This window comes from Schistocerca piceifrons, chromosome 1 (assembly GCF_021461385.2).
Source record: "Schistocerca piceifrons isolate TAMUIC-IGC-003096 chromosome 1, iqSchPice1.1, whole genome shotgun sequence".
NCBI lineage: Eukaryota > Metazoa > Arthropoda > Insecta > Orthoptera > Acrididae > Schistocerca > Schistocerca piceifrons.
In genome coordinates, this window is record NC_060138.1 from 19,613,975 (window position 1) to 19,640,904 (window position 26,930).

At 44.5% G+C, this 26,930-nt stretch overlaps 1 protein-coding gene and 1 non-coding gene across 3 annotated transcripts in view; one reads left to right on the forward strand and one right to left on the reverse strand.

Annotated features, from left to right (window-relative positions):
- Positions 1 to 2,646: 2,646 nt before the first annotated feature.
- LOC124794779 (ubiquitin-protein ligase E3B) overlaps positions 2,647 to 26,930 on the forward strand; it is a 283,854-nt gene continuing 259,570 nt past the window's right edge. For both annotated transcript variants that reach the window (XM_047258416.1, XM_047258425.1), the window contains exons 1-2: positions 2,647 to 3,071; positions 3,239 to 3,376. In XM_047258416.1, coding sequence (XP_047114372.1) covers positions 2,911 to 3,071; positions 3,239 to 3,376 — 299 coding nt within the window. In that variant the 5' untranslated portion in view covers positions 2,647 to 2,910. The remainder of the gene's footprint in view (positions 3,072 to 3,238; positions 3,377 to 26,930) is intronic.
- On the reverse strand, positions 12,475 to 12,549 carry Trnas-cga. The gene has a single exon. It is a non-coding gene; the product is annotated as a tRNA-Ser (tRNA).

Below are 26,930 nucleotides of genomic sequence, written 5' to 3' on the forward strand. Positions count from 1 at the left end.
ATTTTGGAACATCAACTTCGTGCCAGACCTCACTGACTGACATCAATACCTCTCCTCAGTGCAGCACTCCATGAAGAATGGGCCGCCATTCCCCAAGAAACCTTCCATCACCTGATTGTATGTATACCTGCTAGAGTGGAAGCTGTCATCAAGGTTAAGGGTGGGCCAACACCATATTGTATTCCAGAATTGCCCATGGAGGGCACCACGAAATTGTAAGTCATGTTTAGTCAGGTGTCTGGATACTTCTGATCACATAGTGTGTGATTTGAATTTTTTTGTGACTGGAGTCACACGAGAATACGCGTTGATACAATGCTGCGTACTGATATGTGCTGTTCTGCGAAGGTAGCATGGAAGGCAAAGGGATCATTGGGCGTGTGTGTAGTGTTATTGGGTTGCAGTGCTGATGTTTGCACAGTTGCTTCGGTCATCTTGTGAACAGAACGGCCTCGCACTTGTCGACGTTTACGCCATTTCACCAACCAAGGCTCCACCGTTCTGAGTGTAGTCTGTAGTCATGAATTAATGTTAGACGGCTTCCAATCTTGCGCAAGGAAGGCAGTGTCATCCGCGTAGATTGCCACCGTCGTATTGTGTGTAGCTGGGAGGTCGTTAATGTAGAGGTTAAACAGTAAGGGCCCTAGGATGCTTCCTTGGGGTACTCCTGCCTGGATACCATGTCGTGTCAATTGTTTGCCCTGCACGTCGGTGTTGAAACTCCTGTCAATGAGATATGAGTGTATGAGACGTACGAGCCCGTCGGGGAACCCTGTGTCGGTGAGTTTGCTTATTAGGCCGTTGTGCCATAGACGATCGAAAGCCTTTTCGATGTCCAGGAACACCGCCCCAGTCGCTTTGTTTGTGTTGTATCCGTGTGTTATGTATTCAACGACGCGGAGGAGTTGTTGTGTTGTTGAGTGGTGATTCCTGAAACCGAATTGCTCCAGTCTCAGGGTGTCGTTTGTGATACAGTGCCTGGTGAGTCGTTTTAATATTACCTTCTCAATGATCTTGCTGAGTGCGCTCAGCAGACTGATGGGTCGGTAATTTTGTGGGAGGGAGTGGTCTTTCCCCGGCTTCCTGAACATCAGGACCTTGGCCGTCTTCCAAAAGGTGGGGAAGTGTTGGTGCTTGAGTATGGTATTTGTGATGTGTGTTAGGTAGTCTACAGCTTTGTCCGTGAACTACTGGAGGACACGGATTTGAATTCCATCGTGACCAGGGGCCTTCCTAGCGGTGGTATGTATGATGGCCCATTTGACTTCAGCTGTACTAGCTTGTCGGATGATGTTGCGCGCTGGTTGGGCCAGGATGCGTGTGACCTCCTGGTCCGTAGCAAGTGTTAACGCTGGGTCCTCGGGATCCAGGTTCGGTGTGAATGACACTACGAGTGTGAGGGCCATCAGTTCCGCTTTTTCTTCCACAGAATATGCTGGTCAGTCGCGCCCTTGTAATTTGGGGGTGTACAGTTTCTCCCTGGTGAAGTGTCGGGCCAGCTGCCACACACCGGTTCGCGTGGTGTCCAGCCCTTCGAGTTTCTGGTCCCACTGTAGTGTCTTAAATGTTTGTGTTTTTTCATGGATTACACCCTGGAGCCTGTTCATGTGCTGTTTGAAGTGCTGGCACCTGGTACGCTGCCAATGTCTCCTGAGGCGGTTCCTCATCGAGATAAGGCCCAGGATCTCCCGGGGCAGGGCAGCACTGTGTTGTTGTGGTGTGCGGATCGGTATGGTGTCGGCTATTGCGTCTTGGACGGCGCTGGTGAGGGTTTCAACTGCCTCATCAATTTGAGATGTCTCGTTAATCGCGTGGGTGGGTGGGATACGACTGTCAAGCGTTTCCTTGAACTGTGTCCAATTCGCGCGCCTGTAGTCTAACATCCTGCGTTGTTCCATGTGCTGCAGTGTTTCTTCAATGTACATTATAACGGGTTGGTGATTTGAGGGCAGATCGTTTTCAACGGCAACGTTGAGTGTCGTTGTTATGCCCTTCATGAGGGCCATGTCTAACACGTCTGGCCTATGTCCCCTCCGGTAGGGAATGTGCTTCGGTTCGGTCGGCATGTTTCGTCTGGCCATCAGTTAAAAAGGACACCAGAGAATGGACTCGCGCATGCCTACAATGTCAGCGCTGGACAGTAGGATGACACATTCATGCGGAAATTGGGAATTTCACAGGATCACCAGCAAGATTTACCAATGTCCAATCATTGAATCGATATACTACATCTCCAAAGTACTACCAACTGTTGACGATCTTTGTATGACCAGTGAACAGATAACAACAGAGCGTGATGAAAAAAATGTAAACTACGCTACCTTAATTTTCATGTGTCAAAATGGTGATCCAGACTGCAGATTCCATCTCATACTCTGATTCAAAAATTTTATTAATAAAAAAATGTTGATTGTAGCTATTAACAATTTTCGCTGTTGAATCCCTGTTTTTCAATGAGATAAATTTACTGAGTGTTGTAATAGCCTTGTTTTATGCAAATATGTATAAAAAGTCTGTGGATAGTCCACAAAGAAATTTTGGTGTATCATTTTGCTGATGGATGGCTGTTCCAACATTCTTTTGTCACAAGGAGTTTAATTCAAAGATGTTTTACTAAGTAGTGTGTTGTACTAAAGCAATGTTTGTTTTGCCTCGTAGGGCTAGTGTATTGTGTCAAATGTTTTGCAATTAAATTTGTGAATGTTTGCTAATTTCGTATTAGTATGATGACTGTCAGTAGTAGATGCGGAATTCGAAGGCTCACGAAATGTCGATGATAATTTCTTGGGATGTATTTTAGTGATACGTGAGTTTGAGAAGAATGCGTTATTTTGAAAGAGTTTTTGCCGTGACTTATGACAAGAACTAATTTGAGCGCGGACCTAAACCTGATAATCAGGATCACTGACAATGTTTAATAAAAGCGAATCTTCTAAATGTAGTTTTTTGGAACAAACGAAAGCGGCTCGTGAAGAACGAGCACAAGAAAAGAAAAGGGAAGCTGCTGCTATTCTATTGCAGTCGCACGTGAGAGGATGGCTTACAAGAATACGATTTACGAAAAAAATTCTGTAAGTGCACATGATAACTATGTTGCGATAGTATTCATATAATTAGATATCCGGAGTTAGAGTAGAAATGTTACGTTGCTATAATCGTTCCAATATATGACTATAGATGTCTTTAATGCGATATACATGCTGCCTATAGATGAAAACTGATGTGCATTTTGCTCTAGGGATGACTTTGACGTGCTGTTGCCTCCAGAGGGATGCGTAGAACTGCGGCCATCAGTACAAGTGTATCAGAATGCATCCAGGTTTTTGTTTGTATGGAAAAAAGAACGAGATAAAGAACGCTTTGAAATGTTATGTAGGTAAGGATTATCCACAAAAATCTAAAAGGAAATTTCCCCTCTGTAAATAAAGCTATGAAGAGAATCATGCTGCCTTTGATATTACATTTTCTTTCCGGTAGTGCTAATCGCTTAGCAAATTCCTCAGTCGGGACAGAATGAGGTAGCATTACAATTACTGGTAGGCTTATCTTGTTCTTAAAGCCTTATATCTTTAGCAATTAAAGTGTAATAGTCAATGGACCATGTCATTCAGACTTTTTTTAATCTTTTTTTTTTAATGTCACAATGCAACACGGTGAGCTGTCAGAATCATACCACAAAAGAAGCATAGTGACTCAGAAGTGTAGACAGTGACTTGATCATGATATCTTGTGGGTAATGCATTGTGTAGAGGTTTATAAAATTGTTGATGAGCGGTTTAAATCTTCTTTAACTGTATTGCTTGTACACTTTGAGTCCTGGCTTACCCATAAATAAAAGAAGGTGCTACTGAATACAGCAGTAGGGACTATGGAGTGGAAGCATGTTGAAGTGAAGTATATTTTGTTAGCAAGAGAAACCTTTGTGTAACCTATAGCACAAACTGTTAGTCATCAAGAGCTAAAATTCTGTATCATAAGTAGGCTATTGTAGATCATCCAGTGTGTAATTAAAATAATAAAACCCTTGGGGAATACAGGGAAAACAGTTTGGAACCTGATTAGGGAATTAAAACAATAAATCTATCATAACACTGGGTGTGCCAGTCCTTAGATTTGAACTGGATTAGAAGTTAAAATCCAGTCCATTGACAAAGGAAGACTAACTGAGTATATATATCAGAATGGGTTTTTACACACAAATCCTCAGAAACGTTTTAAGTATGACTGCATTAATATATTAGATCTTCTGTGTACAAGGTAACATACAAAATACATATTTCTAAATCTGTCAGAGGCTTCTGACACAGTGAATCATAAAATATTGCCTATAGAAATTGAAGAAATTTGTATCAGAGGACTTGTAAACAGGTGGATTGCATTATTCCTAGCCAGTCTCATACAGAAAGTTGGTATGATGTATGCAGAGAAGCAGATCAGTTCAGAAGAAATTCTACTTGGAAGTGAAACTGTCAAACAAGCTGTGCTTCAGGGCTAAGTAATGGGATCTCTGTTGTTCTTCCTGCACACTGACTACTTCAGCCTGAATACAGATGCTCACAGAACCGTTATATTAGCAAGTGACACAACTGTAACCCTCTAAGGGGACAGTACAGCAGAAGCACAGAAAGCTATGAATTTGGTTAATTTGAACAACTTGGCACTGTGCAATAAACGGTAGGCTAACTATTAGCACTATATTGAAAGACTGTTTCCGTGAACTTCCACACCACACTAAACAAACAACCAATAGAAACTAGCATTAAATTTAAATATCTGGGCCTGTGGTAACATGATAATCTCAGATGGATCAGATATGTTGATTAGGTAAATTCTGAAATGAATACGGACACTTTATCTTGATAATGTTGCAAGCATATTCTGGTCAGAAAACAGTAAAATGTGAGTATTATGTTTATAGATATCCTCACCTATGATTAGTGTGATATTCTGAGGTAATCTTCCAACTGCCTTTGGCACTTTTAGGATTCAGAATAGAATCATGAGTGTCACTGATTGAAGCAAAACTAGCAATGTTTGGAAACCTGTTTTCAGAAGCTGAAGATCCCAACACTGCCTTCTTGTAGCTGTAAAAGTCTTTAAAAAGAACATAGTGACAGTGGAATACAGAATAAGGAAAAACATTGAAATTCACAAACATTGTGTCAGAATATAGAGCATATTGAAGACAACACAAATTTTGGAAAACCATGAAATTTTATTTGCTGTGTCACTGTTTTTACTTTATAAAAGAATACCTAGAATAGTGCCATGCTGGTTATGATTAATTGCGAACCAAAGAATCTTAGTTTTTTGTTCATTCAAGTCACAGAATTGAGTCACCCATTGTCATAAAGGAGAATGACTCCTTCAGTAATCATTGTGCACCATTTGTTTTGGATTCCTCTTTGAAGTTTCATAAGTGTCTCACAAAAAAAATTATGATATCACAGTATTCTCACACATTACCCTCGTGAAATATGTTGTTAAAAATACTTTACGCCCCCTAAAAAATTAAGCACAATTTTGCAGTTTGATGGTGTCTGTACGAATATTTTTTCAGTTTATTGGGAGAGTGAGTGTTCATCCACTATTTGGACTGTTCCTTAGTTTCATAGGTCATATAGTACACCCTTGCCATATTCTGCTGAAGTGTCTCGAGGCCGAACCCCTTCTTTCAGTTTTGTGAAAATTGATTAGACAGTTTGGGGGCTACTATACACAAAATTTATGATAACCTAACTTCCACATGAGGGCGCTGAAGAGACTTGTCCTTGATATCTGAGAACGTGTCCAGAAAGTTCGAAAATTGCGAACTGGTGTCTGAGATAGACAGTTTCATCAACATCTTGCACAAGTTTATCAGCCACATCTGAAATTCTTTCTCAGTCACTTTCATAGTGTACATAAATGTTACCTGCCTTAAATTTTCTGCACCACTCGTTCACAGCACCATCACACCTAACCGCATCCCACCCACATAAAGGACACAATCGATATCGAATCTCAGTGCGCGCAGGAAGTGAGTGATGAGATGTACCTCACATCTGAGGAGATGCAGCAATATCGTCCATTTCAGTCAGTTGCTGCTCTGACTACTCGTTGACAAATGGAAAGAGAGCTGACTGATGCATCATGACTAACCTAACCTCCTTTAACAACTGCACAAGTGCCATGAAGTTACAAGCACTTGTTTATTCTTAGTAGCCAGTCGGGGTTGATTTGTGAATAGCCCCCATATGGAAATATGGAAGTGTCCGATCCCGCCCGTCTGCTTTGACCGATGACGTCACAAATATGGCGGAAACGACCATAAACCACAATTCCAATATGGTGCATATAAAGTCGTTATGTACACACTATGATGACAAAAATACATTGAAAAATGCGCGCGCGCGTGCGCGCGCGCACACACGCACACACACACACACACACACACACACACACACACACGTTCCACAAAAAGCCTAGTGACACTAACGGGACAAGTGTAGGAAATAGGGGGTTTTTGGGTGTGGACAACCTAAATATAAACAAATTTAGACACCCACCCCCATACAAAACCATGCAAAACGACAAAAAAAAACCGACATCACAAAACTCCCCAAATACCACTAGACACAATATCATCTGGAATCGGACACTTCCCTTGACCTATATTGCTCAACAGCAGCTCCCAATCCCATAAATTAGGACCTAACACTTCCCTTGACCTATATAGCTCAAATACATCTCCCGATACCAATACCAACATTCACAGCCACACATTGGGATCAAACACTTCCCTTGACCTGTTATCCTTATGACATCTCCACATACAGCCGTCCCTGGTCCGAGACGCCGAAACTTTAAGTAAGCCTCATTTCTTCACCACATACTGAACACTTAATGACTTCATCCAAAAATCCGAATAGTTCAAGAAATTTCCCCCATCATAGCCGACAACTGAAAACTACCAAAGACATAAAAAAGCAATTTACCAAAATTGCCACACTCGCAAACTAAACCAAAAACATCACCTAACACACCACCAGAGAGCACCACTGATCGCATCAAAACGACACCTACAAACACGCCACTCTCACAAACTAAATTCCGCGCCGTCGTGACGTCACACACAACAGCCTTACGTCACAGGACAAAGCCGACGGGTGGGATCGGACATCTGTAACACACTGTGTAATGCCAGATCAAAATGAGTAAATAAATAAACGAACACATGTAACTAATTGAGAATTCCAGATCCCAGTCATGAAATTGATTATGGAATAAAAAATTATAAAACTGTCATTGTAGGTTGAGGCTGTTTTATTTATTGTTATTAATAAAAGAGCTGTGTTCTCACCAATCCACTGCAATGGACAGTCAAGACATATAATTTCCATGTTGACTTGACTTCTTGTTTTGAATTCTTTGTACTGTGCAAGAAATTCACAACCTCTTTGCGGTTGTACGAGTAGACTGTGGTAAGGGGGTGTGTCGTGGAGAGGGTGAGAGGAGAAGGGGGAAGGGGAGGGAGGATCAGGGAAGTCTGGCCGACAGCAGGTTTACAAGACAGCAGTGCGACACACTGTACCCAACACCAGTGTTTTCTTGTAGTGCACGCTGCTGACGACTTGGAGGAATGCATTAGGAGCGAGTGACAGAATAGAGGAAGCGGAGTGTGTGGGGAAGAGTAAGAAGGTGCAGGGTGAGGGAAGTTTACGGTCCTGGAGTTGCGGGTTGGTGGAAATTGAGGCCACGAGGATTACGGGAGCTGCTGTCGGCCACACTTAACCTGTGCAGCTGCCTCAGTTTATTAGTACATGTTGTGATTCATTCCACATCCCTGAAATTTCTCCTACAATATAGTTTGAATTCATTATGTTGAATGAATACACGCAGTTTGTTGTGATGTTTGCAGTTTGGCACCAGGGAAAGAGTAACAACAGAAAATGCAGTTTATTATTTTATATGTGAGATACTGTACTTAAATTAATTTGTATGCATAACAATTGTGAAACAGAGTTGGCTGCTGCTCACCACATAGAGGCGGCACTGAGTGGCAGGCAGGAGCATTTAGAAGTTGACCGAGTGATTGCACATGTCCATCCTCGTGCTGAGCCTGACTACTGCTGTGGAGGCCCGTTCCCATCGTGAACTATTTTACTAAGTACATATAGCACATGGTTGTCTGTTCTTTTAAACTTGGGCCATACTGCTTCTTTATCTAATTTGCTGAACATATAAATCTCTTTCTTTGCTCAAGTGGTTGAGTTGCCCATGATTATGTGTGCAACTATAAGTTAAATACTTTGTAATATTTCCCAACTATGGACAACAGATTGATGCAGTAAGGATACCTAGTTTATTTATTTTTTATCATGAGCCCAACTTCTATTTTCAACTATTATTTGTACGGCACTTGTCTTCAGTTTCAAAATTGTGTCCGTGTTTTTGCTTTCGATACCCAGAAAAGGATCCCACAGCTAAGAATTGAGTGTACATAAGAATATTATGTCCAAGACAATTGCTCTTAGTGATAATGGAACTCGTAACAGCAAAACATTATTTTTTGCCATACCTTTTTGTGTGTTCATTCCACGTTAATTGACAGTCAAGATTAATCCCTAAAAATTTTGTGTTTGTTGCACACACTATAAATTTAATTATTTATGCTTTATGTGACAGCCCTCTTTAAACATCCTTGAGGATTTCATATGCTCTGACTAATAGGAGTACTTGTGTTTTATCAGTGACTGTGATATTACTGTGATCAGTCAAGAGAACTTTTTCTCTGTGTCTTATTCTGTCTGAAAAGTCACTGATAGATACACAAGAACAGAATTAGACCCAGTACACTACCCTGTTTATACATTTCTTGTATAAAAGTTGTTGTGCTGAAAATGTAATATCAGTACGTATGTGAACTATCTCTACCATTTGCACACTATTTACCAGCTAAGGCTCAAACCCCTCATTTACTGTCACTCTTAACCCTAGTGTTTTTAGTTTGTTAAATAGTATTTTATGGTCAGCACTCTGAAAAGCCTTGGACAAGTCTAAGAATATGCAAGTAGTCCAGTCAGTCTTGCCAAGAGCTTCAAGTGTCACTTTTTCAATCTCTGTAATGGCTGATATTGACTATGAAGCTATTACTGTCAGACCATGTATCTTTGATCCCAGGCATTGCTATAAATATCAGCACTACAGCCACACCTGTGAATCTTGTTAAAATGCACCCAAATGCGTAACCTGTGGCAGGGACGCTTGTGAGGGTGTGTCCAACTGCTTCCCTTCACTGTATCAACTGCAAGGATAATCATGCTGCTTCCTCCAGTGACTGTCCAATATACCTCAATGAGAGAGCTGTTAAGGAGATTCAGGTGAAGGAAAAGGTTCCTACTCACACGTCTCGGAAAATGTAAGCTAGCCACAAACCTTGTACAGCAAGCACTCTCTGGCAGTTATAGTACAGTTTTCGCTACACCCTGACCTATGAAGGCCATGGATACGTGTACTTGAGACTTCCAGTTTAGTGCTATGGTTGTGAAATTGTCCAGCTCCAAGGTCACACGTCTTCGCCTGCTATGGGTGCACCATACCAATGAACCTTCACCTGTGCCAACGAAATCGTGTGCATCACAAAGAAATGCACGGAAATCCAGAACGGACTATTCCTGCGATGACTTTCTGTGCACATCTAGCCAGTCAACATCTGGGTCTGCACCTAACAAAGGCAAATGATCTTCCCTCTCTCCACCTCGTCGTCCTTCTTCAATGGTGTCCCCACGCAATACCCTCACCTGGCCAAGCTCCATTTCATTGGGATGCACTGCCAACAGCCAGTCTGCTGGACAACTGAAGGTGAATACTGACACCTCTGTCTGACTAATGGATCAGGATTCTTCAGCCACTGTATCTGGTCATTGCGCATGTTCGAATTCTGGCACTCAGCAGCCACCGTGGTGACTGCCCCTTTATTGGCCCCATCTCCTGTTTATCATCAGATATGGTTTTGTCCAGTGGAACACTTGCGGCACCCAATAAGGCTGAACATCAGCTCCTCTTGTGATAATACAGTCCAGTTCTTTTCTGACTCCAGAAAACAAAATTATGTCCTCACAATTGCTTTCATCTCCTGCCACTCCAGTTCAGTCTGTGTTGACCTGCCCCCTGAGGCTGGGACTGTGGCTCACGGGTGAGTCATGTAGTTCATTTTAGACAATGTCTATAGTTGCATCATTACCTTGCACACCCAACTTCAAGCTGTTGCTGTCCGTCTTTCCCTTCCTGGTTTCACCTTCCCTCTTTGCAATGTGTATTCACTCTCATCTTCTGCTGTCACCAGGGCAGACATTTTGCAATTTATTGCCCAATTTCCTCCTCCCATTTTGCTGCTCAGTGACTTCAATGCCCACCAACTTCTTCGGGGCTCTCCACACCCCTGTCTGTGAGGCCCTCTCCTAGTAGATATCTTCAACCAGCTCAATTTAATTCTTTTGAACAGTTCATTCAGATTCCACACACTCCTTTTCCATCTTGGACCTTTCGATCTGTACTGCTCCTCCTCTTGCTCGTTGTCTCGAGTGGTCCATTCTCTCTGACACTCACTCGAGTGATCATTTCTCCTGTGTCATCCGTTTGCTAACACCTATCCCATCTGTGTGTCCAACCAACTGCAGCTTTCCACAGCTGACTGGCCGCTCTATTCCTCACTGTCCACTTTCGATGAACACCATTTCCCCTTAGTGATGACTGGGTAGAATATCTTACAGTTGCTATCCTTACTGCCACAGAATGTACCATACCTCACACTCCCTCCTCGCTGTGACGTGCTCCCACCCCCTGGTGGATGGAGGCATGTCGTGATGCAATCTGGGCACGGAGACGGGCTCTCCACATTTTTTAACGCCATCTCACAATGATGAACTGTATCCATTACAGACAGCTACGTGTGCAGTGTTGCCGCATTTTCAGGGATACCGAGAAAGATATTTGGCTTGACCTCCTTGATATCTACAATATCTTGGGTCAATATTTTGCAGACATTTTGAGTTGCACCCACTACCATCCTGCCTTCCTCCCTCTGAAATGTGTGGCAAAGGCAAGGACGATATCTTTCTCATCCCAGAATCGTGAATGCTACAATACTGCTTTAACGTGCACACTATTAGTACTGGTCATCCGCTCCAGGACTGAACAGCATTCGTATTCTTATGTTGCAACACTAATCTCCTGGAGGCCTACGCTTTCTCTTCCTTACGTACAACAACATTTGGACAGATGGCACATTTCTCAGTTAATTGCATGAGGCTATTGTCATTCCCATATCTAAGCCTCATAAGGACAAACACCTTCCTTCCAGCTAGCACCAAATCTCCCTCACCAATAGCATCTGCAAGGTGACAGAATGTACGATTAATGGTCGACTGGTGTGGTGGCTCAAATCTTGGAATCTCCTTACTAATGCCCAATGTGGATTCCATGGGCACCAATCTACAGCTGGTCATCTCACCACCTTGTCGACTCATATAATCATCAACTTTTTGTGGAACTGCCAAACTGTGTCCATATTTTTTGATTTGGAGAAGGCGTATGACACTTACTGGAGGACGGCTATCTTTCATATCGTGTGTGAGTGGCACTTCCGGGGTCGCCTGCCCCTTTTTATCCAGAAATTTTTAAAAGACTGTGTTTTTAAGGTACATGTGGGCTCAGCTGTGTTGGACACTTTTATTCAAAAGATGGGGTGCCTCAGAGTCTTGTGCTCAGTGTTGTCGTATTTGCCGTAGCCATTAACCCTATTATGGAACGTCTCTCACCAGGTATCTCAAGCTCTCTTTTTGTTGATGACTTTGTGATCTGTTACAGCTCTCAACAAATCTGTCTACTTTAGTGGTGTCTTCAGCAATGTTGTGATCATCTTTACTCATGGAGCAACAACAGTGGCTTCTGCTTTTCCCCTGACAAGAATGTGTGCATGAACTTCTGGTGGCACTGGGAGTTTCTTCCCCCATCCCTACGTCTCGGCCCATTGCTTTTTCCATTCGTTGACCCAGTAAAATTCTTGGGAATCATGTTTGATAGGAAACTGTGGTGGTCTTCCCTTGTCTCTTACCTGGCAGTTCGTCGTACTCGCTCCCTCAATGTTCTGCGTGTTTTATGCGGTATCTCGTGGGGAGGGGACTGGACCATCCTCCTCCATTTATATTGGTCCCTTGTCCATTCAAAACTGAATTATGGATATATCATATATTCATCTGCACTTCTGTCTATCTTTAATCATCTTAACACCATCCATAATTTTGGGATATGTGTAGCCACTGGTGCCTTCTGTGTTAGTTCTGTTAAGAGTCTTTATGCTGAGGCTGCTGGATTACTGTTGTCCTATCAGCAGGATGTTATCCTCAATCGTTACACGAGTTTCCAGAATGAGATTTTCACTCTGCAGCGGAGTGTGCGCTGATATGAAACTTCCTGGCAGATTAAAACTGTGTGCCCGACCGAGACTCGAACTCGGGACCTTTGCCTTTCGAAGGCAAGTGCTCTACCAACTGAGCTACCAAAGCACGGCTCACGCCCGGTACTCACAGCTTTACTTCTGCCAGGCAAAGGTCCCGAGTTCGAGTCTCGGTCGGGCACACAGTTTTAATCTGCCAGGAAGTTTCGTTACACGAGTTGTCTGTCTTCTATGCCTGGCACCCCATCCTATGCTGTCGTTTTTGACAATTTCCTTCATCACCAGTATGGGCTGTGGGCTTCTTCTACATTGCCTCTCGGAGTTTGCTTTTGTTTGCTTCTTCGACAGCTATGCTTCGTGCTCCTTGCCACATTCCCCATGGGTACGAGCTCTTCACTGCTCTGGCTTCGTGCCGAGGTAGGTGTTCTTTTCGGATTCCTTTCACTTCCTAAGAGCACTACTCCTGGCCCAGTGTATTGCAGCGAGTTTCTCGCACTTCCCACGTGGTTTGGGGACTGTCTTCATCTACACCAACGGTTCCGAGACTGACCGCAGTGTCAGGTGTGCCTTTGTACTTGGGGCTGATCCTTTTCAATATCGACTTCTCGGCCAGTGCACAGTGTTTACCTCAGAGTGCTGTGCCCTTTGTCAGGCCACCCAGTATATCCAGCAACATGGGCTTCCAAATTGTATAATCTCAGGTCTTTCATGACCTGTACTTGGTCCATGCTTTAGTACAACTGATCCAAGAATGCCTCCACTCGCTTACCGTGGGGGGAGCCAGCGTGGTGTTCATTTTGGCGTGCCAGGTAGTGAGGTTGCTGATGCTGCTGCTGCAAAGACTGCAGCTCTCCTCCCTCGGCCCTCTAGTCACTCTGTTCCCTCGGACAATCTTCGTATTGCCGTCTGTTAACAAGTACTATCACGTTGGAGTACACAATGGTTTTCTCTCCAGGGAAACAAACCTCTGGGACATTAACCCTCTCCCAACAGCTCGGTCGACTTTCATCGGCCCTCGTAGCTTGAGGAGGTAAGGATGCCCAGCTGCTGTAGGACACTGTCCTTTTAGTCACTGCATTTTATTAAGTGGTGACCTTGCCCCACTCTGTGCCTACTGCTCTCGACCATTGACGGGCACCAGTATCTGATCCAGTTCCCATTTTTTAACTGTTTACGTTTGCCATCTACTTTGTCAGACGTTTTAGCATACAACACATGTCGTGTCGATCGCATCTTACTTTTTATTTGCCACAGCGACACGGCAAAGCAAATTTGATCCCCCCCCTCCCCCCCCACAGGGACCTTCACCATCTCGACAGTGTTTTGACAAATTTTGCTTAGGGGCATCCTTGTCCTATGCTGCTCCTCTTTTAAAGTTGCTCGATTGGGTTTTTGCCTTTTCTGCTTCAGATTTTTATTTAGTACTCACTTTTTCGTACATTACGATACGTGCACTTATGAACTTAGCAGTTTTGCACACTAAAGCAGCGTCCGGCTGACCAACCGACCCTTACGTCATACCACTGCCGTGTACTCTAGACCTGTCGCAGCCATCAAAGGCAGGACCACAATGTTTAACAATTTTGCTGCAGCCACGGCTGCTGACAAGTTGTCCATCCAAATAAATGGCCAGCGCCAAACTGTATCTGAGAACCAGCTTTTTTGAATTATGCAGGTGAGGAGAACTCTTCCTGCTACACTTGCTTCATTATCACAATGCCCTGGCCTTGACCGTCACTAATCCCTGTCCTCCACATGCATCTGTCCCCTTCCCTACTCCCAATCCAACCTCCCTCACACCTACTGCCCCCCCCCCCCCCCATCCTACTTAGCCCACTTGCATAGCTCTTTCCCTTTCACTGGTTCTCTCCTCTTCCATTTTTGCAATGCAGCAAGGCCTCCCGATTCTTCAGCCCCACTGTCCACTCTTTCCAAGATTAGTACTGTATATGTTTCATTTCTGTTACTTGTAAATGTTTTTAGTGTGTTAATAATTGATTATAAAGGTAGAATACCAATATCTAGGACCGTCTTACCAGATTATGTCTTCCCCAAAAAACTTCAGCAATTAATTGGACAAACATGGCCCAGGTCGTCTCTTTAAGAAGGTTCTATACGTCACAAGCTGTTGTGATTTGCTGAGATTCAGGGCTTCTGAGTAATGCAAAATTAGAGAGGGTCAAACGAGTGGACACGTACAAGTAGAACGAAGAATGAGAGATTGGTATTCTGTCTGTGTCAGGAGAATAAGAAGAAATGAGAACTAAGAACTGAGGGACGTGATACCAAAGAGTGAAAGGCAGGTGGCTGAGCTCACTCCAGGATGCCATCTGTGGTTTCCTGGACTAAAAAAGTTGCCCCGACTAATTCCACCTGTCACACTCACATTGCCTTTGCTGATTTTCATCAGTCATTTTGGGCTCTTGACAATTTGACGTGCAAATGATTATTAGCTAAACAAACATTAGATGTATCTTTAATATTCAAAGACTCTGTGACAACCAAAACTTTGACATTTTAACCCTCAATTCCTTTACCACCTTCAAAAATATTCAGATCTTCGACATTTGATTTCCAGCACTGCTGCTTTCGGATGCAGCAGGCTGGCCATTATGTAGGGTCAGTTGTACAGAGGAACTTCTCAATCAGCTAATCATTCGTAACATGTGATCTTTAACTTTTAGCCAAAACCAAATCCTTGACACAATACATCATAGGATTTCCTTATTTGTGTCTTTTTTTCCCATGGTTTTCAGCTTCCTTATTTAACATATTACATATATCCAATTCTAACATTAGGTGATCATTCTTCCTTCCCTGTTTCCCCTATGTGGCAATTTATTAAATTTATTCTGTAACTTAGTAACCTCTGTGTAATATTTTTACTGCAGTATGTTCTAGAGGTCCTCCCAATCTGTGTCATCTTCTTGGATGGACTAGATTCAGGGTGGTACCCTGATGTCAGTACATTTTCTGTGTGCAGCACAAGTACAACAGACTCCCGATTATCTATGTATAGTTTGGCAATATTTGAAAAAGTCAAAAATTGAGCTTGAAATATTCTTTTATAATAAGAATGAATATTTTTGTTTAGAATGCATTGTTGGTTGTATGATTTGTCTTATTGTTGGAAGACGATGTAGGCCCCAATCCAGCCATTGGACATCTCTGAAATAGGAAGGTAGAAGATGAGTTACTGGCAAAAGTAAAGCTGTGAGGGCAGGTTGTGAGTTGTGCTCGGAAATCTCAGCCGGTAGAGCACTTACACATTAAAGGCAAAGCTACCAGGTTCGATTCCCAGTCTATCACACAATTTTAACCTACCAGGAAATATTTTTCCATTGTTTTCCATTTCACCTTCTGGTAAATGTGAGCATGTACCCTTGTACATGGCAGTTTCCTGTCCGTGTGCTTGCTTAGCCATTTCCCCATGAGCTAAAGGTCAATAATTTCCAACTCACTTAAAACTGATAATAAAAGAAAATGATTTAGGTTTTTCTCTGGAGCAGTACCCTTCAGAATCCTTGACCTGTGTAAAAAATGAAAGTGTGCTGTTAAATATCACTATGAGGACTGTGTAGGTGATAACATACGATTGACATTGCTGTAAACCTGTATCACATCTCTTGTTGTTGCTGAAGTTGTAGATGGTTTGTATGTGCTAGGGAGATGACAAACAAATAGAAACATGTTATTCTAATGGTGTAAAAGAAATTAGAAATTGCAGATAAGTTAGAAAAGTGCTAACCTGCAGCAAAACTTCCTCAGGATTATACAATATGCATACAAACAGTGAGAGACCAAAATAAAAATAAAGAAAAGCTGTTGAATTTTGCAACCAAAGTTTATGACCGAGCTAGACTGTACCAGTGTAAGTGAAGGAGTATATAGAGGGTCTATACAAGGGCGATGTACTTGAGGGCAATATTATGGAAATGGAAGAGGAGATACGATACTGCGTGAAGAGTTTGACAGAGCTCTGAAAGACCTAAGTTGAAACAAGGCCCCGGGAGTAGACAACATTCCATTAGAACTACTGACAGCTTTGGGAGAGCCAGTCCTGACAAAACTCTACCATATGGTGAACAAAATGTATGAGACAGGCGAAATACCCTCAGACTTCAAGAAGAATATAATACTTGCAATCTCAAAGAAAGCAGGTTTTGACAGATGTGAAAATTACCGAACTATCAGTTTAATAAGTCACGGCTGCAAAATAATAACACGAATTCTTTACAGACAAATGGAAAAACTGGTAGAAGCCGACCTTGGGGAAGATCAGTTTGGGTTCTGTAGAAACACTGGAACATGTGAGGCAATACTGACCTTACGACTTATCTTAGAAACTAGATTAAGGAAAGACAAACCTACATTTCTAGCATTTGTAGACTTAGAGAAAGCTTTTGACAATGTTGACTGGAATACTCTCTTTCAAATTCTGAAGGTGGCAGGGGTAAAATACAGGGAGCGAAAGGCTATTGACAATTTGTACAGAAACCAAATGGCAGTTATAAGACTCGAGGGACATGAAAGGGAAGCAGTTGTGGGGAAGGGAGTGAGACAGGGATGTACCCTCTCCCCGATGTTATTCAATGTGTATATTGAACAAGCAGTAAAGGAAACAAAAGAAAAATTCGGAGTAGGTATTAAAATCCATGGAGAAGAAATACAAACTTTGAGGTTCGCCGATGACATTGTAATTCTGTCAGAGACAGCAACGGACTTGGAAGAGCAGTTGAACGGAATGGACAGTGTCTTGAAAGGAGGATATAAGATGAACATCAACAAAAGCAAAACGAGGATAATGGAATGTAGTCGAGTTAACTTGGATGATGCTGAGGGAATTACACTCCTGGAAATGGAAAAAAGAACACATTGACACCGGTGTGTCAGACCCACCATACTTGCTCCGGACACTGCGAGAGGGCTGTACAAGCAATGATCACACGCACGGCACAGCGGACACACCAGGAACCGCGGTGTTGGCCGTCGAATGGCGCTAGCTGCGCAGCATTTGTGCACCGCCGCCGTCAGTGTCAGCCAGTTTGCCGTGGCATACGGACCTCCATCGCAGTCTTTAACACTGGTAGCATGCCGCGACAGCGTGGACGTGAACCGTATGTGCAGTTGACGGACTTTGAGCGAGGGCGTATAGTGGGCATGCGGGAGGCCCGGTGGACGTACCGCTGAATTGCTCAACACGTGGGGCGTGAGGTCTCCACAGTACATCGATGTTGTCGCCAGTGGTCGGCGGAAGGTGCACGTGCCCGTCGACCTGGGACCGGACCGCAGTGACGCACGGATGCACGCCAAGACCGTAGGATCCTACGCGGTGCCGTAGGGGACCGCACCGCCACTTCCCAGGAAATTAGGGACACTGTTGCTCCTGGGGTATCGGCGAGGACCATTCGCAACCGTCTCCATGAAGCTGGGCTACGGTCCCGCACACCGTTAGGCCGTCTTCCGCTCACGCCCCAACATCGTGCAGCCCGCCTCCAGTGGTGTCGCGACAGGCGTGAATGGAGGGACGAATGGAGACGTGTCATCTTCAGCGATGAGAGTCGCTTCTGCCTTGGTGCCAATGATGGTCGTATGCGTGTTTGGCGCCGTGCAGGTGAGCGCCACAATCAGGACTGCATACGACCGAGGCACACAGGGCCATCACCCGGCATCATGGTGTGGGGAGCGATCTCCTACACTGGCCGTACACCACTGGTGATCGTCGAGGGGACACTGAATAGTGCACGGTACATCCAAACCGTCATCGAACCCATCGTTCTACCATTCCTAGACCGGCAAGGGAACTTGCTGTTCCAACAGGACAATGCACGTCCGCATGTATTCCGTGCCACCCAACGTGCTCTAGAAGGTGTAAGTCAACTACCCTGGCCAGCAAGATCTCCGGATCTGTCCCCCATTGAGCATGTTTGGGACTGGATGAAGCGTTGTCTCACGCGGTCTGCACGTCCAGCACGAACGCTGGTCCAACTGAGGCGCCAGGTGGAAATGGCATGGCAAGCTGTTCCACAGGACTACATCCAGCATCTCTACGATCGTCTCCATGGGAGAATAGCAGCCTGCATTGCTGCGAAAGGTGGATATACACTGTACTAATGCCGACATTGTGCATGCTCTGTTGCCTGTGTCTATGTGCCTGTGGTTCTGTCAGTGTGATCATGTGATGTATCTGACCCCAGGAATGTGTCAATAAAGTTTCCCCTTCCTGCGACAATGAATTCACAGCGTTCTTATTTCAATTTCCAGGAGTGTAGATTAGGAAATGAGATACTTAAAGTAGTAAAGGAGTTTTGCTATTTGGGGAGCAAAATAACTGATGATGGTCAAAGTAGAGAGGATATAAAATGTAGACTGGCAATGGCAACGAAAGCGTTTCTGAAGAAGAAAAATTTGTTAACATCGAGTATAGATTTAAATGTCAGGAAGTTGTTTCTGAAAGTATTTGTATGGAATGTAGCCATGTGTGGAAGTGAAACATGGACGATAAATAGTTTAATCAAGAAGAGAATAGAAGCTTTCGAAATGTGGTGCTACAGAAGAATGCTGAAGATTAGATGGGTAGATCACATAACTAATGAGGAGGTATTGAATAGAACTAGTGAGAAGAGAAATTTGTGGCACACTTTGATTAGAGGAAGAGATCGGTTGGTAGGACATGTTCTGAGGCATCAAGGGATCACCAGTTTAGTATTGGAGGGCAGTGTGGAGGGTAAAAATCGTAGCGGGAGACCAAGAGATGAATACACTAAGCAGATTCAGAAGGATGTAGGCTGCAGTAGGTACCGGGAGATGAAGAAGCTTGCACAGGATAGAGTAGCATGGAGAGCTGCATCAAACCAGTCTCAGGACTGAAGACCACAAAAACAGAGTCTAAAGAACTAAGTGAAAATAATTTTATGCTGCTATTCCATGTTCAACTGAATGTCGTGAGGAAAAAGTAAAAAGTCACAAAGTTTAAAGTGCTGCTAGTTTTTTGAAGCAGTGTAAAGTATTATATGACTACACAATTCGACTTCCGTATATTTTTCTCAATAATGTTGTAAAGTGTTAAATGTAATTTGTGCCCAGAGTGAATGGTGCGTTTTCATACTGTGATCTAAAAATTAATATCATTGCACATGGGGATGTTCATGCTAGAAACTACAGTTCGTTGAAGAAAGACTTTTATAGTGGAGTAAGGAATTCTCGTAGTTTTCAGTTTATGTCCTTTATGTGAAAAATAATTTGATGATGCTTACTGTTTATGAAATAGCTGTTGTCTTACTTGTTTAACATGTTTATGTACATTGTGTATTCATCTAAGGAGTGACTCCTTATATTTATAAGCACCTTAAAAACTACTCATTTCTTCTTCTACTTCTCCTGACATTGAACAGAACAGTTTTCTCCCTGAGCAGGTTTACAACACTGATGGAACTATACTGTGCCAGAAGGACTCCCCCACTCGAACTTGAGCTCCCCAGACTGAAATACGTGCAAATTTTGGATTAAGTGTGTTTCTCAGTTATTGATGCTTCTTGGACCTGTTGTAATGTAGGTTATTAGGAGCATGCTACTTATAAATTTAAGAATTGGGAAGTATTTTCTGAAAGTAGCATTGTGTAAATGTGAAACACAAGAGGGAGTGTGAGAGGGAAACCAGTGCTCGACTGCGGTAAGCAGGATCAAACGGTAAATGGATGCCGGTCGCAGTAGCTACGCAGAGTCAAAGAAAAATCACAGGATAGACTATGGTGCAGAGCCGGTTTTCAGACTGGTTTCATTTCATCTGAAACCTGCAAGTGACAGCTGCATGCTATTCCCCATTGCCTTAAAATAAAGATTGTGCTGCAGTGTTTTTCTGTGGATACAATTTAATTTATTGTTATTATATCTTTCAGTCTCAGGTACCACGAACTGGCTCTGGCGTACTACCAGTTATAATCATTGTCATGATCAAGTTAATTGAATACCTTACACAGTTATTTTTCAACCTGGGAAGCCTCTCGGAGTCTCTTCAGTTGGCAATTTAGTACATAACATATTAAAATAATACCAGTTTGTCTGACCTAAGTCTGAAATATTTAATAAAACACTTCACTCTGTACACCTCGGGCAGTGTGCTCAATATATGGTAGTTAACTTGGCCTAACTGTCCACTGGGATTAACTGATAAGCTGTACCTCCCCAGCCTCAAGGTGTTCGATCCCATATATTACAGCTTGTTGGAAATTTTCTCTGCTGAATAAAGATCTTTTCTAGACTTTTTTTATGCATTATGATCTTTATCATTGTGCATCCATACTGCTCATACTCATTTACCCAATGACATTGTCACATACAATGGCAATGGACACACGATCGTCGAGATTGGGCTCTAGATCGGTGGGAATGTGTAATGTGGTCAGACGAATCAGTTTCTCGTTCTGACGGGTCAGAGGCCTTGTCGGATAAGCTGTTGTCCGAGCAAACGGCTGCTGGAAACTTGTCCTGTGCCACGGTCACATTGTGGTGGGGTCAGCATTGTGCCGTGTGGGACATTCGCTTGGGATGCCGTGGGACCTGTGGTGGTAATTGCAGCAACCCTGACAGTTGTGGACCGTGTGAATATTATTGTGGACGGTGTGCTTCCTTTTGCGCTTAATATCTTCCTTGATGGTGGTGGCCTCTCAAGAAAGGGCAACTGCCCGTGTCTCAATCACAGAATTGTTCTACTGTAGTTTGAGGAGGACAATAGCCAACTCACATTGATGTTTTGGCCACCAAATTTGCCCACTCTGAACCCGATGGTAGTAATTAATTGCTCCTAGTGACGCTATTATGGCATGCGGCAGCGATGTAGATAATTACGTTATTTTTATTTTCAGCCATGTTTCCTCAGTGGATACTTAAGTTATGCTTTATCATAATGATAAGAAAACTTGTGCTTTGTTGTTATTCAGGTGTACCAAACACATTTTGCCTATTCATGTTAATTACACAAAACCCCCAGGGGGCTCGCCGCTCTTTGGCAGGTTCGTGCTCGGCTACCGTGGGGTCCCAGCCTTTGCAGCATCGTTTCCCTTTCATACTGCATGTCTATCCTCTTCATATTCTTTTTCCCCTCACTTGGAGAACGTGTCTGGGGTGCTATTGGAATCTTCCGTGTTGTCTGTCACTGATATAAGATCAGTCTCACCACTGTCTTTCGTTCTCTTTTCCTTTCTTTGTTTCCCTTCTCCTCTCATTTCTCCACTTTGGTGTTTGAGGCTCCTCTTTTTCTTCTTCCTCACTGTACGCTCTTGAAGGTCAGATGACACGTCTGATGCGTAACAAGTGACTGCGTAATTCGTAATTCCCAGCCCCAGGTTGAAGGAGGGGTTCGCCAGGCCCAGGGAGGGGTGATTGCCTGAACTGCTAACTTGCCAAATTGCCAATTTGTCCCTCTGTCGAGTGTTCGGAAGGTGTGACCTGAGGTGTGAACAATCAACAAAGGCGGGTGCACCCCCTTGCGGAGGGGGCCCCCAGTTGGAAGGAGCTGGCAACCGGAGACACTGGCTATCTTGGGGGATTTTCTCACAATGAGCCAATCATCTTCACAATCTATATCTACAGAACATAAACGGAATGAGGCTAGTGATTGAAAGACCCATCCAGTTGCACCAAGGTTCCTCGTGGTTTCGCATACTGAAGACGGTCAGTCCTTCACGACGGTAAATCCGTTTATTTTTTAGAAGGGTTTTGATGCTATTGCTGGCCCTGTGAAATCCTGCTCTCATTTACAGAATGGCACTTTGCTTTTGGGCATTGCTTCTGATTCTCAAGCGCAACAATGGTTTGCCGCCTCACTTCTCCATGGCTGTCCTCTTTGTGTTACGGCCCATAGAACTCTGAATTCTCCCCGTGGTGTTATTTACCCTAGGCTGCTCAACAGTCTGACCGAGGCTGAATTCCAATCTTACCTCTCTGATCAGGGTGTCATTGCCGTCCATCGGGTGTTGAAAAAGGTGGATTCCTCCATGGTGCCCACCCGCACTCTTTTTATGACCTTTTATAGAGTGGTTCTACTGTCCAAGATCAAAGCAGGCAATGAAATTATTACAGTCCGAATGTCCATCTCGAACCCAATGCGCTGCTGCCAGTGTCATCGTTTCAACCACACTAGAATGTTCTGTCGACACCCAGCCAAATGTGTAACCTCTGTAGGGATGCGCACGAGAGCGATTGCCCGCCTCCTCCTCCCCGCCGTATCAACTGCAATGGCGGCCTCGCCACTGCCTCTCGGGATTGTCTCGTGTATCTTAGTGAGCGGGCTGTCTGGGAGATCTGAGTAAAGGAAAGAGTGCCTTACCCAGTCACCCACTAATTATTGGCTAGTGGCAAACCCTGCATACTCCCGTCTGGCACTTATAGTTCTGTTCTTGCTACCTCTCGCACCATGAAAGACGTGGCCATGCAGACATGATACCTCTAATTCATCTCTGAGGTTGTGAAATCACCCCATGTCAAGATAGTGTCGCCATCCCCCCGTCCAGCTGTACAACGAGCCATCAAACTCTTGCCTCAAGTGCTGAAGCCACCAGCTCCACAACCAGTAGGGCGGAAAGGACAGGAGTACTCCTGTGAAGACTTCCTTCGTCCCTCTAGCCATCAACACCCGACTCTTCCTCTGCTAACTGGAAAGGCTCGAAGAAGTCCAACAAAGGCAAACTATCTTCTCCCCCGACAACTCGAAGAGCCTCCTCGATGGTGTTGCCAAGTGATACCTTAGCTCGGCCATCTTCCATGTCACCTACCGTTTTTCTGCATTGGACTCCACAGACTGACAGCACAACTAAGCTGATGCTTCTGTGGACCTCATGGAACAGGGTCCTCCTTCGGTCCCACAAAGAGGATTTACGGTTGATTTTAGCATCGCAGTGTCCCCTTCTACTCTGCCCTCAGGAAACAAAATTACATCCTCACAACTGGTTTGAGCTTTCACATTTCTTCCCAGTTAATTTTTACTTTCCCCCTGAGGTTGGCATTCCATCTCATGGGGGTATAATACCTCTTATATGGTATAATGCCGCTTATATGGGATGAGGTTCATAGTCAACCCATCTCCTTGACTACCCATCTTCAAGCTGTTGCAGTTTGCCTTTTCCTTCCACACCTGAAATTTTTCTTTTGTATAATTTGTATCCCTCCATCATTTGATGTCACCAGGGCAGACTCCTTCAGCTTATTGGGCAGCTACCTCACCCATTTCTGCTACTCACTGACTTTAATGTGCATCATCCCCTTTGGGGTTCTCCCAGAACCTGTCAGAGAGGTGCCTTCTTGGCTGACCTTATTAATCAACTCAACCTCTCCTGCCCTAACACTGGAGCACCCACATTCCTTCCAGACTCCTCGCACACCTATTCCCACTTGGACCTATCCTTCTGTACTGCCCAACTTGCCCATCGTTTTGAGTGGTCCATTTATTCTGACACCTACTCGAGTAACCATTTCCCATGTGCTTTCCGTTTGCTGACCCCTACCCCACGTGCATGCACACCCAAATGGCGGGATACTAAGGCTGACTGGTGGCTCTAATCCTCTCTGGCAACTTTCCAAAAACAAGATTTCCCCAGATGAGACGAGGTACTGGCAGAAGTAAAGCTGTGAGTACCGGGCGTGAGTCGTGCTTCGGTAGCTCAGTTGGTAGAGCACTTGCCCGCGAAAGGCAAAGGTCCCGAGTTCGAGTCTCGGTCGGGCACACAGTTTAAATCTGCCAGGAAGTTTCAAGATTTCCCCAGTTGTGATGACCAGGTGGAATATCTCACAAACGTTATCCTTACTACTGCAGAACATTTCGTTCTTCACATTTCCTCTTTACCATGTCACGTCCCACTCTCTTGGTGGACTGGGGCACGTAGCGACGCAGTTCACGTGCGGAGATGTGCTCTCCGTGTTTTAACGATCGTCCTATGATGGCAAACTGCATTCAATGTAAACAGATGCATGCAATGTGTCATCTTATTCTTTAGGATAGCAAGAAAGCTAGCTGGATTGCATTCACTAGTTCTTTTAACTGTTCCACCTGTTCCACTGTTGTGTGGGCTGACCTCCAATGGCTCTCTGGGATCAAGATCCTAAAGCCAATTTCCTGCCTAACAGTAGCAGACGATGTCATCGTGGACCCTACTGCTATCTCCAGCATCTTCTGCTGCTTTTCTCCATCGGAAACTAATGGAGGAGGCTCGAGCGATACCCTTCTCTTCTCAGAATTGCGGGTGCTACTATGCTGCCTTTACTATGAGGGGGCTAGATCATAATCTCAGTTTATCCTGATCCTTTTCCCCAGAGCCAGACACTGTCTGGCAACAGATGTTGCAGCACCTTTACCTTGTGGGCAAGCACTTTGTGGTTAATACGTACAGCCACCTTTGGGCGGAGGCCACATATCCCGTATGTTGGTGTGAAGCCACTGTCGTACCCATACCTAAGCCCAGTAAGGACCAAAACCTTTCTTCTAGCTACCACCCTGTCTCTCTCATCAGCTGTGTTTGCAAGGTGATGGAACGTATGATTCATGCCCGGCTGGTATGGTGGCTCGATTCTCGCAATTTACTAGCAACTGCACAGTGTGGATTTCGAGCATGGCGTTCTGCAGTTGACCATCTCATTACTTTTTTCACTCGTGTCATGAATGGTTTTCTGTGGATGTCCCAGACTGTGGTCATGTTTTTCGATTTGGAGAAGGCCTACGACACCTGCTGGAGAACTGTTATCCTCCGTACTCTTTACGTGTGAGGCTTCCGTGGCGGCCTGTTCTGTTTCCTTCAGGAATTTTTATATTTAAGACTGAGTTTTCACGGTGTGTGTGGGCTCTGCCTTGTTGGACACCTTTATCCAGGAACCCGGCGTGCCTCAGAGTTCTGTCCTGCTATCGCCATGAACCCTACAATGGCCTGTCTCCCGCCAGGCATCTCCAGCTCCCTTTTTGTTGACAATTTTGCCATCTACTGCAGTTCCTCATGGACCTGCCTCACTAAGTGGCGTCTTCAGTGATGTCATGATCGCTTTAATCCTGGAGCATTGACAATGGCTTTTGTTTTTCCATTGACAAAACCATCTGTATGAATTTGGGGCACCACAATTGTTTTTCCCACCATCTTTACATCTTGGACCTGTTGCTCTCCCATTCATTGAAACTACAAAATTCCTGGGGCTCATGCTCGATAGGAAACTCTCTTGGTCCTCCCATGTGTCTTACCTGGGAGCCCATTGTATGCGGTCCCTCAGTGTCCTACACGTCCTCAGTGGTACTTCCTGGGGTTCAGATCAAACCTCCCTCCACTGTTTGTACCGGTCCCTTGTCCATTCGAAACTCGACTATGGGTGCTTTGTTTACTTGTCTGCCCATCCGTCCCTCTCGCACCATCTCAACACTATCCACCATCGTGGCACCCATTTGGCCACTGGCGTCTTTTACACTAGCTTGGTTGAGAGTCTGTATGCTGAAGCTGCTGAACTACCACTGTGCTACTGCCGTGACTTTCTCCTCAGCAGGTATGCATGCCGTTTGTCTGCCATGTGTGGCCGTCCATCCTATGCGTCCTCCTTCGATGATTCCTTTGGTCGCCAGGGTGCATCCTTCTTCTCTGTTACCTCCCGGAGTCCGCTTTCGGCACTTGCTAAGGCAGCTTAACTTCACATTATGTGCAACTTTCCTGGTGTGAACCCTTCACCACCTCAGCTTCGTGAAGCGGCCCGTGTTAACCTTAGCCTTCGTTTGCATTCTAAGGATGTACTTCAGCCTCGCTCTATCGTCTTCAGTTTCACAACCTTTGCATGAAACTTCACAGTAGTACCTTTGTGTACACTGACGGCTCTCGGACTGACTGTGGTGTTGGGTTTACCTTCATCGTTGGTGCCCACGTCTTTCGTTATCGGCTTCAGGCACACTGCTCAGTATTTACAGCTGAGCTTTTTGCCTTGTATTAGGCCACAGAGTACATCTCGAGACACAGACTTCTCAATTGTTTCATCTGCTCAGACACTCTCAGCACCCTTCAAAGTCTATGTGCGCTGTACGTCACCCGTCCTGTAGTGCAACGGACCCAAGAAAACTGTCACTTTCTCACTCTTGGTGGAGACACTGTTATGTTTATGTGGATTTCCGGCCATGTTATCCTACCAGGAAAAAAGGTTGCTGATGCTGCTGCCAAGGCTGCAGTCCTCATATCTCAGCCCACTAGTTCTTATATTCCCTCCTATGATCTCTATGTTGCCATCTGTCAGAGGGTGGTGTCCCTTGACATTGGCATTGGTCTTCCCTTCATGGGAATAAGCACAGGCTTCTTAAGCCTCTCCCAGTGGCTTGGACGACCTCCTGTCAGCCCCCCCCCCCCCCCCACCCCACCTCCGGGAAGAGGTCATTTTAACTAGGTTGCATATTGGGCACTGCCTTTTTAGCCATCGTCATTTGATAAGTGACGCTACCCCACCACTTTGGACACATTGCACCCAAGTTTTAGCTGTCTGC